General features: G+C 38.6%; 1 protein-coding gene and 1 long non-coding RNA gene across 5 annotated transcripts in view; one reads left to right on the top strand and one right to left on the bottom strand.

Moving 5' to 3' along the window:
- Positions 1–17,348, bottom strand: part of LOC107976394 (uncharacterized) — a 136,420-nt gene that overhangs the window by 50,370 nt on the left and 68,702 nt on the right. For both annotated transcript variants that reach the window (XR_010159290.1, XR_008536794.2), the window contains exons 3-7: positions 13,293–13,438; positions 12,617–12,745; positions 10,085–10,254; positions 8,236–8,271; positions 7,737–7,921 (exon numbers count right to left, since the gene is read on the bottom strand). This is a non-coding gene — a long non-coding RNA (uncharacterized LOC107976394). The remainder of the gene's footprint in view (positions 1–7,736; positions 7,922–8,235; positions 8,272–10,084; positions 10,255–12,616; positions 12,746–13,292; positions 13,439–17,348) is intronic.
- Positions 1–17,348, top strand: part of NIPAL2 (NIPA like domain containing 2) — a 112,035-nt gene that overhangs the window by 39,317 nt on the left and 55,370 nt on the right. For all 3 annotated transcript variants that reach the window (XM_519876.8, XM_009455694.5, XM_009455695.5), the window contains exons 2-3: positions 8,621–8,689; positions 10,073–10,244. In XM_519876.8, the coding sequence (XP_519876.2) occupies positions 8,621–8,689; positions 10,073–10,244 (241 nt within the window). The remainder of the gene's footprint in view (positions 1–8,620; positions 8,690–10,072; positions 10,245–17,348) is intronic.

Genomic DNA, 17,348 nt, shown 5'->3' with positions numbered 1-17,348 from the left:
TTCAGGAGCAAGTTGTTCAGTTTCCATGTAGTTGAGCGGTTTTGAGTGAGATTCTTAATCCTGAGTTCTAGTTTGATTGCACTGTGGTCTGAGAGATAGTTTGTTATAATTTCTGTTCTTTTACATTTGCTGAGGAGAGCTTTACTTCCAAGTATGTGGTCAATTTTGGAATAGGTGTGGTGTGGTGCTGAAAAAAATGTATGTTCTGTTGATTTGGGGTGGAGAGTTCTGTAGATGTCTATTAGGTCCACTTGGTGCAGAGCTGAGTTCAATTCCTGGGTATCCTTGTTGACTTTCTGTCTCGTTGATCTGTCTAATGTTGACAGTGGGGTGTTAAAGTCTCCCATTATTAATATGTGGGAGTCTAAGTCTCTTTGTAGGTCACTCAGTACTTGCTTTATGAATCTGGGTGCTCCTGTATTGGGTGCATATATATTTAGGATAGTTAGCTCTTCTTGTTCAATTGATCCCTTTACCATTATGTAATGGCCTTCTTTGTCTCTTTTGATCTTTGTTGGTTTAAAGTCTGTTTTATCAGAGACTAGGATTGCAACCCCTGCCTTTTTTTGTTTTCCATTTGCTTGGTAGATCTTCCTCCATCCTTTCATTTTGAGCCTATGTGTGTCTCTGCACGTGAGATGGGTTTCCTGAATACAGCACACTGATGGGTCTTGACTCTTTATCCAATTTGCCAGTCTGTGTCTTTTAATTGGAGCATTTAGTCCATTTACATTTAAAGTTAATATTGTTATGTGTGAATTTGATCCTGTCATTATGATGTTAGCTGGTGATTTTGCTCATTAGTTGATGCAGTTTCTTCCTAGTCTTGATGGTCTTTACATTTTGGCATGATTTTGCAGCGGCTGGTACCAGTTTTTCCTTTCCATGTTTAGCGCTTCTTTCAGGAGCTCTTTTAGGGCAGGCCTGGTGGTGACAAAATCTCTCAGCATTTGCTTGTCTGTAAAGTATTTTATTTCTCCTTCGCTTATGAAGCTTAGTTTGGCTGGATATGAAATTCTGGGTTGAAAATTCTTTTCTTTAAGAATGTTGAATATTGGCCCCCACTCTCTTCTGGCTTGTAGGGTTTCTGCTGAGAGATCCGCTGTTAGTCTGATGGGCTTCCCTTTGAGGGTAACCCGACCTTTCTCTCTGGCTGCCCTTAACATTTTTTCCTTCATTCCAACTTTGGTGAATCTGACAATTATGTGTCTTGGAGTTGCTCTTCTCGAGGAGCATCTTTGTGGCGTTCTCTGTATTTCCTGAATCTGAACGTTGGCCTGCCTTGCTAGATTGGGGAAGTTCTCCTGGATAATATCCTGCAGAGTGTTTTCCAACTTGGTTCCATTCTCCCCATCACTTTCAGGTACACCAATCAGACGTAGATTTGGTCTTTTCACATAGTCCCATATTTCTTGGAGGCTTTGCTCATTTCTTTTTATTCTTTTTTCTCTAAACTTCCCTTCTCGCTTCATTTCATTCATTTCATCCTCCATCGCTGATACCCTTTCTTCCAGTTGATCGCATTGGCTCCTGAGGCTTCTGCATTCTTCACGTAGTTCTCGAGCCTTGGTTTTCAGCTCCATCAGCTCCTTTAAGCACTTCTCTGTATTGGTTATTCTAGTTATACATTCTTCTAAATTTTTTTCAAAGTTTTCAACTTCTTTGCCTTTGGTTTGAATGTCCTCCCATAGCTCAGAGTAATTTGATCGTCTGAAGCCTTATTCTCTCAGCTCGTCAAAGTCATTCTCCATCCAGCTTTGTTCCGTTGCTGGTGAGGAATTGTGTTCCTTTGGAGGAGGAGAGGCACTCTGCTTTTTAGAGTTTCCAGTTTTTGTGTTCTGTTTTTTCCCCATCTTTGTGGTTTTATCTACTTTTGGTCTTTGATGATGGTGATGTACAGATGGGTTTTTGGTGTGGATGTCCTTTCTGTTTGTTAGTTTTCCTTCTAACAGACAGGACCCTCAGCTGCAGGTCTGTTGGAATACCCTGCTGTGTGAGGTGTCAGTGTGCCCCCGCTGGGGGGTGCCTCCCAGTTAGGCTGCTCAGGGGTCAGGGGTCAGGGACCCACTTGAGGAGGCAGTCTGCCCGTTCTCAGATCTCCAGCTGCGTGCTGGGAGAACCACTGCTCTCTTCAAAGCTGTCAGACAGGGACATTTAAGTCTGCAGAGGTTACTGCTGTCTTTTTGTTTGTCTGTGCCCTGCCCCCAGAGGTGGAGCCTACAGAGGCAGGCAGGCCTCCTTAGCTGTGGTGGGCTCCGCCCAGTTGGAGCTTCCCGGCTGCTTTGTTTACCTAATCAAGCCTGGGCAATGGCGGGCGCCCCTTCCCCAGCCTCGCTGCCGCCTTGCAGTTTGATCTCAGACTGCTGTGCTAGCAATCAGCGAGACTGCATGGGCGTAGGACCCTCCAAGCCAGGTGGGAGATATAATCTCATGGTGCGCCGTTTTTTAAGCCCGTCGGAAAAGCGCAGTATTCGGGTGGGAGTGACCCGATTTTCCAGGTGCCGTCCTTCACCTCTTTCTTTGACTTGGAAAGGGAACTCCCTGACCCCTTGCACTTCCCGAGTGAGGCAATGCCTCGCCCTGCTTCGGCTCGCGCACGGTGTGCTGCACCCACTGTCCTGCGCCCACTGTCTGGCACTCCCTAGTGAGATGAACCCAGTACCTCAGATGGAAATGCAGAAATCACCGTCTTCTGCGTCGCTCACGCTGGGAGCTGTAGACCGGAGCTGTTCCTATTCGGCCATCTTGGTATTGTTTTCATCTTACAATTGAGAAAACTGAGAGTCAAAGAAGATAATGGCTTTGCAGGTGTCACTTATAGTGAATACCTGTCAGGGACAGGTCTCCTGACTTTTGGAACAGCGCCTTTTGGTCTGACTTTTAAAATAGCTTGCTGCCTCTATGCCATGGTAACCCTCAGCAAAATATCTCACGTTTTTTTGTACCCCCTTCTTCTCACTGTAAGTGATCCACAATATCTGCACTCCACTCTCTCACCTTCTTAGTCAACCTTAGTCTATTATTTCTTGTTGTGTAATAAATCATCCTAAAGTTTTGTGGTTTAAAATTACAACCATCAATGAGTGCTTTGGAATCAATTCGTCAGCTGGGGGTTCATTGATATGGGTCAGACTTGGCTGAGTCCACCTGGGTTCACTCATGCCTCTGCAGCCAGCTGGTATGTCAGCTGGGGGCTGGGTGCTCTAGGGATGGCCCCCCTCTGGGGTTGGACATTGACTATTGATTAAGGCCATAGACACGAGTACAGCAGGGTTGTGTGTGTCCCCATCTGTCATCACCCAGCAGGCTAGCCTGGACTTGTTCTCAAAATATTTCATAACCAGAGGCGTGCAATACTTTTTGAGGCCTAGTCTTGGAACTAGCATACTTTCGCTGCATTTGTAGCCTGAATTCAAGGGATAGGGAAATAAACTGTTCTTCCTAACAGGAGGAGGTACAAGACTACCTGGCCAAGGGCACGGATATAAGGAGGAGTAAGGAATTGTGTCCATTTTTGCAATCTGCCATACTCTGATTACTTTCAAATAACTTGTCTGATACATTAAGATATTAATAATGTAATAGTTTATACCTTTCCAGGAATACCTGCTTTGGGCAAAAATAAACCTGTGATAAGAATATTTAAAGGAACAGCAGCATAATGCTGTCTTGATGAAGAATTATGTATTTTTTTATTTTGTGGCCTGTGCATTTGGTGTCATAGCCAAGAAATTATTGCCAAATCCTGCCACCATTTTTTTTTAATACTCAGACTGTTAAAAGAAAAACTTCAGCTGAATTGAATTTAAAGGCGCTTAATTAAGTAACGAATGATTCAGGAGTCAGGCAGCCCCCAGAATCACAGCAGATTCAAAGAATCTCCAGGGATGCCTCGTGGTCAGAACAAATTTATAGACAAAAAAAAAGGGAAGTGGCATATAGAAATCAGAGGTGAGATAGAGAAATAGCTGAATTGGTTACAGATTGTCATTTACCTTATTTGAACACAGTTTGAACACTCAGAAGCATATGACTGGTTGAAGTATGGCTTCTGGCATTGGCCAAGACTCACCTATTGTTACAGGCACATACTCCTAAGTTCGGGTTTCAGTCTTGTTACCCACTAAGTTGGGTTACAGTTCATCCACAAGGACTCAAATGTAGAAGTACAGAGTCCTTCTCAGGCCATATTTAGTTGGCTTTAACACTGTTGACCCTGGTCCAGGGAGCTATTCTGCAGCAGGTGAGTTTTTCCTTACTTCTCCAAGTCAAAGCACACTCTGACTTACTTCACCACCAATTTTGTATTGTTATAAAATACAAGTAATATAAAATTTTGCCATTTGTAAGGGTACACTTCTGTGGCACTAAGCACATTGTCATTGATGTACAGCTGTCATCATATCCACCTCCAGAATTTTTTCATCTATCCCAGCTTTATACCCATTAAACACAAACTCCCCATTCTTCCCTCCCCCAACTCTGGCAACCACCATTCTACTTTCTATCTTCATGAATTTGACTATCTTAGATACCTCATGTAAGTGGAATCACACAAGATTTGTTCTTTTGTGATTGGCTGATTTCACTTAGCATTATGTCCTCAAGGTTGTAGACAAAAGTAGTCAAACTCTGTAAAATATTTGAGGAGATTTATTCTGAGCCAAATATGAGTGACCAATGGCCTATGGCACAGCTCCAGGAGATTATGAGAACATGTGCCCAAGTGGTCAGGCCACAGTTTGGTTTTATACATTTTAGGGAGATATAAGACATCAATCAATACACATAAGATGTGCATTGGTTCCGTCTAGAAAGGCGGAACAAGTGGAAGTGGGGGCTTCCAGGTCATGGGTGAATTCAAGCTTTTCTGATTGGCAATTGGTTGAAAGAGTTATTATCTAAAGACCTGGAATCAATAGAAAGGAATATCTGGGTTGTGGAGACCATGGTTCTATTATGCAGATGAAGCCTCTGGGTAGCAGGCTTCAGAGCTCTCATCAGACCTAAAAAGGTGCCTGAGTCTTAGTAAATTCTCTCCTGGATCAGGGAATAGACCTGGAAAAGGATGGAGATTCTCTACAGAATGTTGATTTTCCCCATAAGAGACAGCTTTGCAGGGCCATTTCAAAATATGTCAAAGAAATAGGCCGGGTGTGGTGGCTCACACCTGTAATCCTGGCACTTAGGTAGGTCAAGGCTGGCAGATCATGAGGTCAAGAGATCGAGACCATCCTGGCCAACATGGTGAAACCCTGTCTCTACTAAAAATACAAAAATTAGCCGCTGAGATCATGCCACTGTATTCCAGCCTGGTGACAGAGCGAGACTCCATCTCAAAAAAAAAAAAAAAGAAAGAAAGAAAGAAAAAAATATATAGGGGTAAAATACTTTGATTCCTTTCAGGGCCTGCTATCTGTCATGTGATGCTATACTAGAGTCAGGCTGGAATTTGGTGTCTTATTGCTATAAAAAGTCTGTTTTGTCAGTCTTCAGATCTTTGTTTTAATGTTAATGCTGGTCAGCTGTGCCCTAATTCTAAAGGAAGGAGGGTATAATGAGGTATGTCCCAACCCCCACTTCCCATCATGGCCTAAATTAGTTTTTCAGGTTAACTTTGGAATGCCTTTGGCCTAGGGGAGGGTCCACCAGTCAGTTGAGGGGCTTAGAATTTTATTTTTGGTTTATAAGGTTCATCCATGTTGTAGTGTATATTGAAATTTCCTTCCTTTTTAAGGCTGAATAATATTCCATTATATATATGTACTCTATGTTGTTTATGCATTCATCCATTGAGGGACACAGGTTTTTTCCACCTTTTGGCTATTATGAATAATGCTGCTATTATTGAATATAAGTGTACAAATATCTGTTCAAATCCCTGTTTTGAGTTCTTTTGGATATGTACCCAAAAGTGGAATTGCTAGACCATATGGTAATCCTGTGTTTAATTTTGAGGAATCTCCACACCATTTTCCACAGTGGCTGCAGCATTTTACATTCCCACCAGCAATGCACAAGTGTTCCAGTTTCTCCCCATCTTTGCTAACACTTCTTTTCTCTTTTTTTTTTTTTTAATTATAGCCATCCTACTGGATGTGAAGTAGTGACTCATTGTGGTTTTGATTTGCATTTTCCTAATGATTAGTGATGCTGAGAATCTTTTCATGTGTTTATTGGCCATTTGTGTGTCTTCTTGGAGAAACAGCTATTCAAGTCCTTTGCCCATTTTTTAATCAGGATGTTTTTGTTGTTGAATTGTAGGCATTCTTTAAATATTCTGGATCTCAATCCAGATATATGATTTGCAAATATTTTCTCTCATTCCATGGGTTGCCTTTCACTCTATTGATAGTGTGTGTTGATGCAAAAAGTTTTTAATCTCAGCCAGGCATGGTGGCTCATGCCTGTAATCCCAGCACTTTGGGAGCTGAGGCAGGCAGATCACTTGAAGTCAGGAATTCGAGACCAGCCTGGCCAACATGGCGAAATGCCGTCTCTACTAAAAATACAAAAATTAGCTGGGTGTGGTGGTGCACGCCTGTGGTTCCAGCTACTGGGGAGGCTGAGGCACGAGAATCGCTTGAACCTCTACCTCTAGGAGGCAGAGACTGCAGTGAGCCGAGGTCATGCCACTGCACTCTGGCCTGGGTGACCAGAGTGAGATTCTGTCTCAAAAAAAAAAATAAGTTTTTAATCTTGATGAAGTACAATTTATCTATTTTTTTCAATGCCTATGCTTTGGTGTCATATCCAAGAAATTATTGCCAAATCCTACCACCAATTTTTGAATACCCAGCCTGAAGCCATTTAAACTGCTCAGTGAATGACTTAAAGAATTTTAAAGTAAGTTATTTCTATTCAACAGTGTACTTTTATAATTATGGGAGATGTTAATAAATATCCATTCATGGCCAAATTTTTTTCTCAGTCTTCATTTTCCTGATTAATGCCAAGTACATTAGATGTAAATAGCAAGCATGGAAATAGTACATTGCATTGTGCCTCAATTGTTTCCCCATGAGGGATAGTGATCAAAATTATTACCAAGTGCCTCTATTAGGAAAAGAAAATTCTTAACTGATTAAAGAATATGGATATTATATATCAACTATATAATGAGTTTTCCACTTTTTACTTCATTTAAAAAATACTAAATTTCATTTCTAAATACTAAATTTCATGCTATACTTGAGTCAGGCTGGAATTTGGTGTCTTATTGCTACAAAAATCACATATAATAAAGCTCTAAAACTTCAAAGACATTTTGCATTCTGAAAAGGGTTCTTTGTGGTTGCAATGCTCATTTGAAATTCAAATAACTTCTTGGAATTTGAAGCTAGCTAGAAGTTATGTACTGTAGAATAAGAGGGAGATGATCCTTTGTATCACTGCTAATTTACACTAATAGAAGATATTATACTTTTGGACCTAGATGGGAGCAACAAATGCATCTTTTGAAATCGTTAAATAATACATGAGCTATCTATGATAAACATCTTGGGCAACGTGTAAGAACTTACCTTTTAACATCTATAGTTCTTGTGTTACACGATTATATATTTTTTCAAGCAGGTGTTTATTAAATCTTCAATTTTATATAGCAGTAGATGATGCAGAAGACCCAATAGAAAGAAGCAGAAGACCCAATAGAAAGAAGCATAAGACTTGATTCTTTTCCCTCAGAGAATTTGAGCAAACATGATAATATAAAAGAGTAAATAAGGGAGGCTTACCATTTAGAATCTGAGAAAGTCAAGGTGGGCCGAGGTGGTCTGAGGAGGTCTCAAGGAGATGTACCTCTGCAGGCCAGGAGGGCGAGGTTTGGTTGGAGTGAGTGAGAGGCATACCTGCATGACCTAGGAGAGCAGTGGCATGAGAAAGTGTCACATCTGGCTAGAGGATGGCGCGTGCCACATACCTGAGATAGAGGAAGCACATTAAAAGTAAGTCATGGACAGAGGCCTGGGTGAGGACTAATTGTGGTGAGCTGGTCTAGCAGTTTATTGTTTGATATAGTAGACTGCAGAGAATCATTTTAGGTTTTTGACCAGGGGAGTAGTAGGAAAATTTAGCCCATCTCCAGTGGAGATCATAGAACCTTAGAAGTAAGGGATTTCTGGAAACATCTTACCCAATATCCCATTTTTACTTAGGCCAGAGAAGTGAAGTAACTTGCTCAAAAGGTCACCCAGTTAGAAAAGAGCAAATCTGTGTCTCAGATTTATCCTTTACCTTGTAGTCCGATGATCTTTCTTTCATATCACAGTCCTCCAAAAGATATTAGAGAAAAGAAAATAAAAAGAAAGGATACGTAAGAAGCAGCATCTTGATTGGAAAAACCCGAATAACTATTTAACTATTTTATTTATTTTAGTAAATGAGGCAGAAAAATATCTAGAGAAGTCATAAAGGACCAAGTGATTTCTTAAAAATAGTGTTCGAAAAAAGTGAAAAACTAATTCTAATTAAATCCTATTAATATCCCAAACCTACCCTGGGAAATGGGTGCTAGGCTAAAGCTGAATTACTGAACAAATGAATGAACACCTAAATTTGTCTTTTTTCTTCCAGTAAATATCTTACAAGTATTATTTAAGGAAAACATTTTCTTTTACAGATTCACCTTTTTGGAGTTTTGCTGGCTATTTTAGGAAACTTGGTGATCAGTATTTCTCTAAATATTCAGGTAAGAAAAAAGCTTATTTTTCTAACACTATAGATTGATCCAGGGACACATTATGACTGTCATGGGCCTTGGGCACTTTTGTCTTTGTGGCTCTTTTCTCCATAAAAATTATTAAAAATATATATTTTATGACCTCATTGGTATAAACACAAATATAATCCAGGCTGGAGTGCATTCATTTTTCCTCTTCTTCTTCTGATTTTAAAAGAAATTAATTTTGCGGGATGGAGTGGTCTCTGACAGTATTGTAGACCCTAGGTAAGGGGCCGACGGTGTCTAATGGATAAATAGCACCGGTTTGATTTGCAGTACTTTGATGTCTTCCATAGCCTTCACCCCAGATGGGATTCAGACACTTTTTAGAAGCAGTTCATGAAAGTACAGATTATAGGGTTTTTTTCCCCTTTCTTTAAAATACTGTTAAATATGCCACTATAGACTAATGGTCTTGAGGAAAGAATGTAGAATACAAAATAGGAACTATAACTGAACATGAATTAGAAACATGAATAAATCGCTGATTTGCTAAACTGCAAACTGAATGAAATATGAATTTTTAACCAAACCATGAATTAAATAAAAAATTTTAAATCATTTCATGAATCAGTTTGAAATAGAATCAAATTAGTGCAGTCTTTAAAACAATTTGAATCAAAATAAACCTGAGCATCAAAATATCTCCCAGGATGTTATATGGTAATTCCCTCTTATCCTCAGGGAATGCATTGCAAGACTCCCAGTGGATGTCTGAAACTACAGCTAATACTGAACTCTATTCAGTATATACTATGTTTTTCCTATACATACATACCTATGATCACATTTAATTTATAACTTAGGCACAGTAAAAGATTAACAACAATAACTAATAATAAAATAGAACAAGTAAGTAAAATAAGGGTTACTTGAACACAAGCACTGTGCTACTGCAACAGCTGATCTGATAACCGAGAGGGCCACTGAATGACCAAGGGACAGGGAGCATCTGCAGCATGGATACGTTGGACAAAAGGAGGATTCACATACCAAGCAGGACAGCAAGAGATTTCATCCTGCTACTCAGAAAAGCATGCAATTTAAAATGTATGAAATGTTTATTTCTGGAATTTTCCATCTAATATTTTCTGACCATGGGTAATTGAAACCACGGAAAACGAATCCGTGGATCGGGGGGTAACTACTATATTTGTTTATACAAATCTTTGCTAGAAAATGACCTAATATAATTTTCAATAATTCCCCAAAAATGTATTCGTTCTTAAAAAAAATACAAAAATAAATTAGCGTTCTTATAAAAAGAATTAAAGGAATACAAAAGAAAAAAAGTGGCATTCCCCTCATAGCTCAGAATGTTTTCTTATTTGTCTTCTGATTTACTTTCAGAAATATTCTCACCTTCAGCTGGCACAACAAGAGCAGCCAAGGCCATACTTCAAGAGTGTGCTGTGGTGGGGTGGTGTCCTGCTGATGGCCGTGGGAGAGACGGGGAACTTTGCAGCCTATGGATTTGCTCCCATTACTCTGATCGCTCCGTTAGGCTGTGTGTCTGTTACAGGTAAGCCATTCTGTATTTTGACAAACAGAAATTTAAAGAGCAGAATAATCGGAGAAAAACACACAACTGAAACAACAAATGCACCAAAGAAGAAAGTCTATTGCCTGGTTTCTTATCACGTTAACATGGAACAATTATTCTGCTAATTTCAGCGATCCATTGTCATGCTGTCACATTAACCATGAAGAAACTTGCATTTTGTGACTCTAACACCTATGTGTGAAAGCCTGATGCCTGAGTCTTAATAAATTAACGGCGACAGAAGATGTTATACTGTGCTTGTAATCATTAATGAGTTACCTAAAAGCATTTGTAATGCAATGTTTTATTCATATGTTAAACTGATAATGCCTGTAGTTAGAGTCTTTGATGCCTGGTCTTGACTTCATAGTTTAGTATCTCTTTGACATTAAGAATTAAATATTGGTTAGTCTACATTACTATAAGAATGTGTAATTTTACAGTAATGTCACAAATATCTACTTTGAAATTTTATGTAATTTACTAAATACATTTAGAAAAGAAAAAATGAGATGTGAAAGACTGAAAAAAATGAGCAAAAATCATTGCTAAAAAGGAGAACAAATTCTCTAAGCCCTGTTAAAATCAATAAAATCTTTTTGGTTTTACTCTTTATCTGCTGCTATGGAAACAGAATGTTTCTAAATTTGCGTGAATTTAGAACTTCATTGAAATAGAAACAACTTGATAGTCATTAGCTGTTAACAACTAGATCAAGCATATCACATGTTTACATATCCCAATTTAAATGTTCCTCCTAAACAACTATATGATATTCTTAAAGAAAACATCATTTAAACTGAAACGATGTAGATTCGAAGAGAATTTTATTTTGTAAGTCATTTATCTCAATCATTTAAAATATTTTATTTAAAATACTTTAATGAGGTCTAATAGAATATTTAGCAAAAAACACTTACTTTGCTTTCTAGAAATTGCCTACTTAAAAGAGCCATCCTGTTACTACTCCGAAGAGGCACACGATTTATGTAATCATTTACTGTTTTTAACATTCCAATAGAATAAGCAAATTGGGTAAACCTCACTTTCTATTTAGTAAACCACTAACATGTACATAGACATTTTAGACGTTTTATGTTTTCAAAATCTGGGAAATAACAGATAAAAATCTAGTTATATGATGAACTTGGGATCCCTCCAGACTCCTGCTGTCTTGAAAATGTTGTTTTATTCTCCATAATGACAGTGTATATCATGCTGATCTTTAATTTTTTTCCTTACTTTATGCCGTTTCCATGAAATAGCCAGAGAAAAATGTGTCCAGGCATATTAGATAGATAACTGGGGAAGGCTGGTGGTGAGTGCACCATATCGTATTGAAATTCTCCATTTATCTCATGTGTCCTGGTCCTGGGAAGCCTTTTGCGGGAGTGGGGTATAAGAAAAAGGGTGCTACCTCAGGTGGTTCAAACAAAGGGGAAATATTGTAAAGATCAGAGATTTCACAGAAATGCGATAAAGCCAGACCTCATGGGGCCTGAAGTGAGAATGGGGCAGTTTTCAGCACTTCAGGGTCAGCAGTGGCACCCTTCCTAGACCTTCAGTGAAGCTGCCTGTGAGTCTGCCCACCTTGGCAAGACTTGATCCAAGCTCTCATTAAAACCTGAAAGCTGAAGCTTTCCAATCTTCCACTCAGAAAGAGTGTCCTATTCTCCCCAAGTCCCCTGTGAGCTGGTCCACCCACCTTAAAACTCTGAGCCCACTGTCTTGACAGATGGGCTTTTTCTTCATGCTACAGATTATTTTTCTTTGTGTGCTGTTAGCCCCAATTAATGTTTCAGCTTCAGAACATTTTTAGCTACCTCCCTCTCTGTCCATCTGAAGTGATTCAAAGATGTGAACTTACAGCCTCAAACACAACTCATTTCCTACTTTACAATCTTTGCACACAGTAATGTATGTTCATAAATAGTATTCCCACAGCAGTCCTGAGCTGGATTTAAGTCATTGTAAAGCTTTGTGGGTGGGTGAGGGACTGCTGGTGATGGAGGATTTTCCCTAGAACAAACCCCTGCTACCCTGAGATTCTTTATAAAGACTCTAGAAACTCTAGAGAATTTGAAGGAAAAGGGAAAGTATAAACCAGATGTCTCTTATGTCTGTGTCTACAGATGAAGCAGAAAATCCACACTTTCCTATAACTTTTTTTCTGTATCATTTCTTGGGAGCTTTAAGAAATCAAATCTCCCGTTGAATTTTAATAAAAAATAAAACCTATTGCAGTGTTGCTTGGGAAATTGCATATTCTTTTCTGATTTTTCTTCTATCTTTTGTTGCTTTTCTAAGAGTAGGAGACAGAGAGAGAGACTATTAAAATCCAGAACACTTACAATAGTTTTAGTCCTTAAGTCCAGGTGTGTTAAGTCCCTTAAGTCTTCCATCTTCCTCCCTCTCCTTAGACAGTCTGGTTCACACCAACACACTGCGCTCCATTTTTCCTTTCCAGAAGCAGGGAGAGACTGTGCGGGTAAACATGTGGACTAGTTTTACTACACTGATGATTGCTAATATACCAGACTTGCTATTTTGTCTCACATAATCAAAATTTCTGCTCCTTTTGTATACTTTGAGTATAATATATATTTGTATACTTTAATTGAGTGTAATATATTTGATTATATATTATATATAATTATATTAAATATATGCTATTTAATATATTTGTATTAAATAATATAAATATAATTTATTGATTATATTTAATATATTTAATATAATTATATTGATTCTTTAATATATAATATTTAATATATTAATTATATTTAATATAATTATATTAAATAGTATTGTTATACATTTAATATATATTAAATATAGTTACATATTAATAGATAATATATTAATTGAATACATATTAATATCAATTAAAGTATACAGTCATATGATTTACATGTATATATGTATGACATGTATGTCATATATGACATATGTCTGACATATACTAGTCATATATAGGACTCATTTGTAAGAAGCACCACAGTTAGCAATATAGGCACTTCAACTTGCCCTCTACCCATGTTTTCCTTTCTTGAAGCATCTTTCTTCTGTGCTTTCTTTCCCTCTCTCTGTGTGTCCTGCTGTTCCTCACTGACGTGCTCAGCTTCAGGCAGCATTTGTCCAACATTAGTTTTACAGGTAGATTCATAGGTGTTCTAAGAAACAAAGAATTCCACAATCAAACAGGATTCTGCAATTTGGGGTTTTAAAGGCGACACAGGTTTCATTAGTGTAGAGCTTCTTGGGGCCCTAAAACAGGCCTATGCACACTATGAATCTTCGAGAGGCAGATGCAGTACACCAGGTCTCCAAAACATACTGAACACATCTGAGATTCCCTTGATTGCATCTCAAGGGACAGCAGTTCTGCAGAAAACCCTTTAGGGAATTCTTAAGGCAAAGCTCACAGGCAGTCACATTGTGCTAGAGACTCAGCCTAAATAACCCGTCTATGCTTCACTGTGAAGACGGCACAATGGGGAAAGATCTCAGTGCACAGGGATGCCCAGGCCTGGGTCCAGCTTTTTGAGAGAGTCAGAACCTTTGTATCCTTGCGTCATCTTTTAATTTTACTTTATTTTTCTCACTGGAAGTCTTTCTCAATGAATAATACGTCCAAAATCTATTCTGACTAAAATGCTAGTTTTACTAGCAGTGTGGTTAATTCTAGATGTGAATTTGTGTTTCCATTAATTCACAAAGCTTAATTAATTATTTTCAATTTCACCTAGAGGCTAGGTTCAATACTCGTCCAAATAAACCAGGGCAGCAGAAAGGTCAAGAGCTCTAGGGCCACACCGCCAGGGTTCAAATCTCAGTTCTGTGATTTGGCAAGCTCTGTGACCCTAGGCAAATTATTAAAACCAATTTATGCCTCAGATCCCTAGCCTGTAAAGTGGGAATGAACGTAGTTCCCATATGAGAGGTCATTGTGCGGAAGAACTGAGTAAACTCAAACATCTAAGGACAGTGTTGGTATTGGTTAGATAGTATTTGACATAATGACAACACTGGCTATTGTCACTATGATTTGTAATTATTATTGTGTAGATAAATAAAATACCTTATTCTTTATAATGGAGCATACTTCCATGCCTCCAAAGATGGCTGATGGTTAAATTCTCTAAAATGGAGAAACCAATTCAAGAAAGGCTTTTTATTGTTCTCATCTATGCAGTGGCTAAATTTACAGAGAGCAATAAAGTAGCATCCTCACAGCTCATTTTTCATCTAATTAAGTAGCAATTACCCTTCAACTCCTTCGCATATTCCCTACCAAAGCACGGTGGAAAATAGAAGAATTTCCAAATAACCTACCAACACGAAATACATTTTAAAAACCAGTACAGGAGTTTGTCAGAGGAAATGCTTAGCAAGCTAGATGTATATACAGTTTTCCATCTTCTTGCTCTGGCTTCAAAGCACTTGTGTTCTCTTGTTCATTAACTACAGAGAGGCCGAATGGCAGATTCCTTTCAGATCAACTGTGATTTGAGGATATGTTTTCTGGGAAACTATTAATATACCAGAAATCCAGTACAAAGAAATAGGTTAGATATTCTGTGGAGTTTGTAATAAAATTTCAAACTGCTGCTAATCCTTCTTGTCTCAGGTAAACCCTTGCTCAAGAGGCCTTCCCTGGCTTTCAGACTAAGGTAATTAAGCAGACTTACTCTCTGCTCTCTTCACACCCTACGCAGGCCCTCCTCTCATCTGTGTGGTGCCGTTTTGTGAATTAGAAAAAGGGAGCCCTTTCTCAAAATACTTTATTTCTGTCTGTCTGCAAATGATTGTAATACATTAATTTTGTTAGAGCAGGACACTCTGGGACCATCTGTCAGAGAATTGTGCTGAGAAATACACAAATCAACAAGGTGTGAGATGCAGGTGGTGCCACCTCAGATGTGGAGACTCTCTGCATTGCAAAACTTACACAGCCCGCCCAACCACACACAGCGACCCTGCCCTACACTTCCCCTTTGGCACCTCTCAGCATGCTCACAATGACCTGTTTCATGTTCTTCCTCACCATTTAACTGAGACCCAGGGGACTGGTGACTGACTGTGTGTCTCGTTGCTTGACATTTGCCCTTCCTGGGAGAGCACAGCACGGGGAAATCACAAAATGCAGCCTGCAGAATTGGTTCAAATTTGAATTTTGACAAAACAAGGATAGGATATTCCGTTCTAGGGTGTTGGAAGAGATAAATACTTGCTTAAAAGATTTCAATTCCTAATGAAGCACGGTGGTTAAACAGTTCATTGCAAGAGACTCATGAATATTCATGCTTGTGAACACTCATAGGTCTATAAGCCTGTCCTTTGGGGATTGAGTTCAGTTATTTGTGCATCTCCAAAGCGTGGGCTTACATTTAATGTTTTCCTTTTTCTGTTTATCCCCATGACTGTGATCTATGCTATGCCTAAACATTTAGAGATGATTAAAAACAATGAAGTTATCAACAATCCAAAGAATTGAAGCCACATGGAATTAAATAGCTTCATGGCAGACTTCTCTCAGTATAAAATTAACTTGTCTATGGGGCGGCAAGGAAGTGGGATATGGAGGGAGATCATTGCAGGGGCAAGGAGGGAGGGAGGGAGAAATAGAATGTGATGGAAGCACCGGTGACATTTTTCAGTTCTATGCCTCTGAGTATATTGATTAAAAGTAACCAGAAAAGAGTGCAAGAACATATCAGCTTTTTCCAAGTTAAATTCGGGCAATACTTTAGACAAAGTAATAAAGGTAAGAAACTAATATTGAATGAGCATCCACTATGCCAGGTATGAGACACATAAACTCATTACCTCAATCATTGCCCAGCTGAATGGAAATGAGTAATAAATAGATTGACTTTGGGATAAATTATATTAAATTAAGCACTTGAAATTTTGTATGGAAAGATAATAGCAGCAAGATCTCCATGGCCCTAGAGTAAGTTCCTAAGAGAAGTAGTCGCACTGTTACTGAGCTAATTTGTATTAAGGTTGGAGAGCTAACTGCACTGAGAAAATGAGGAGAGCATGAGTCTGATAAGTCTTTTCCATCTCTAATTTTCCCCAATATGCTGGTTTTTGCTCAAATCAAAATTCATGATGTGGAATACATGTTGTTTTGTGTATTTCTGTGGTGCTGTTATGAAGCCCTAAACTGAAATGTATCTGTAATCCATTAGACGACGGTCATAGCAGAGCCAGGAAGCCCTGGTGAGGCCTTTTGGAATTCCAAAGAAATCATGTCAAGGAGAAACTTTGGTCTCCAAGATTTTTATTAGAAACAAATGAAAGGAAACATAAACAGACCAATGAGCAAGTGACCCATAGCGTTACACAAACCTAGATGCTGCGAATTCTCTTTGTCCCTTAGAGCAGTGTGCTTACTGCCAGCCTGGATGAGGTCACCGGAACTCTAAAACCTCACAGGATGCCTGTGATAGTGTCACTTCACACGGACATTGATTTTAATGTTCAAGATATGCAGAAAATATCACTTTTCTTAGTGGCTTGATGAGTTATCTGCTTTTGCGTGTTTGTCCAAAAACCAGCCTACATAAAATGTGTGAAATAAAACTCTGAAGTTTTAATCTATGTCTGCTCATATACTCTCAGCAGAAAGCATTCCTGAAGCCTAAACACTTTATTTGAAACATCTTTTCCACTCATCCTTATTTTTTCAGCATGCCACAAGAGTATTTCTAGAGAGGCTGCTAATGATGAAGTAACACACAATTAAATTTGTAATACAGAATTAATCTAGTCAGTGGTAGTATTTTTACTTTTTTGGAGTCTTTTCAACTTTAACATTAACGCATGCCAAGAAAAATGTAGAAAAGAAAGGATTATTGTTCTTAATCCAGGTAAGTTCCCTCGTTTGAAATTACGCAAATTGTCTCTGAACGACAGTTCCTTCATTAGCTTCAGTAAATGACAATAGCAATTTTTTAAATCAACATGAATTACTTGACACTTTTCTTCCTGCCAACATGAATGGTAGAACTTTTCCCGCTGTAAGATGACATTTTTCAAACTGACATATACTCAGATATTCAAATCTTAATTCCA

The sequence above is a fragment of the Pan troglodytes genome, chromosome 7 (assembly GCF_028858775.2).
Source record: "Pan troglodytes isolate AG18354 chromosome 7, NHGRI_mPanTro3-v2.0_pri, whole genome shotgun sequence".
Taxonomy (NCBI): domain Eukaryota; kingdom Metazoa; phylum Chordata; class Mammalia; order Primates; family Hominidae; genus Pan; species Pan troglodytes.
The sequence above is the reverse complement of the archived record's forward strand: the minus strand, read 5'-3'. Positions and strand labels throughout refer to the sequence as shown.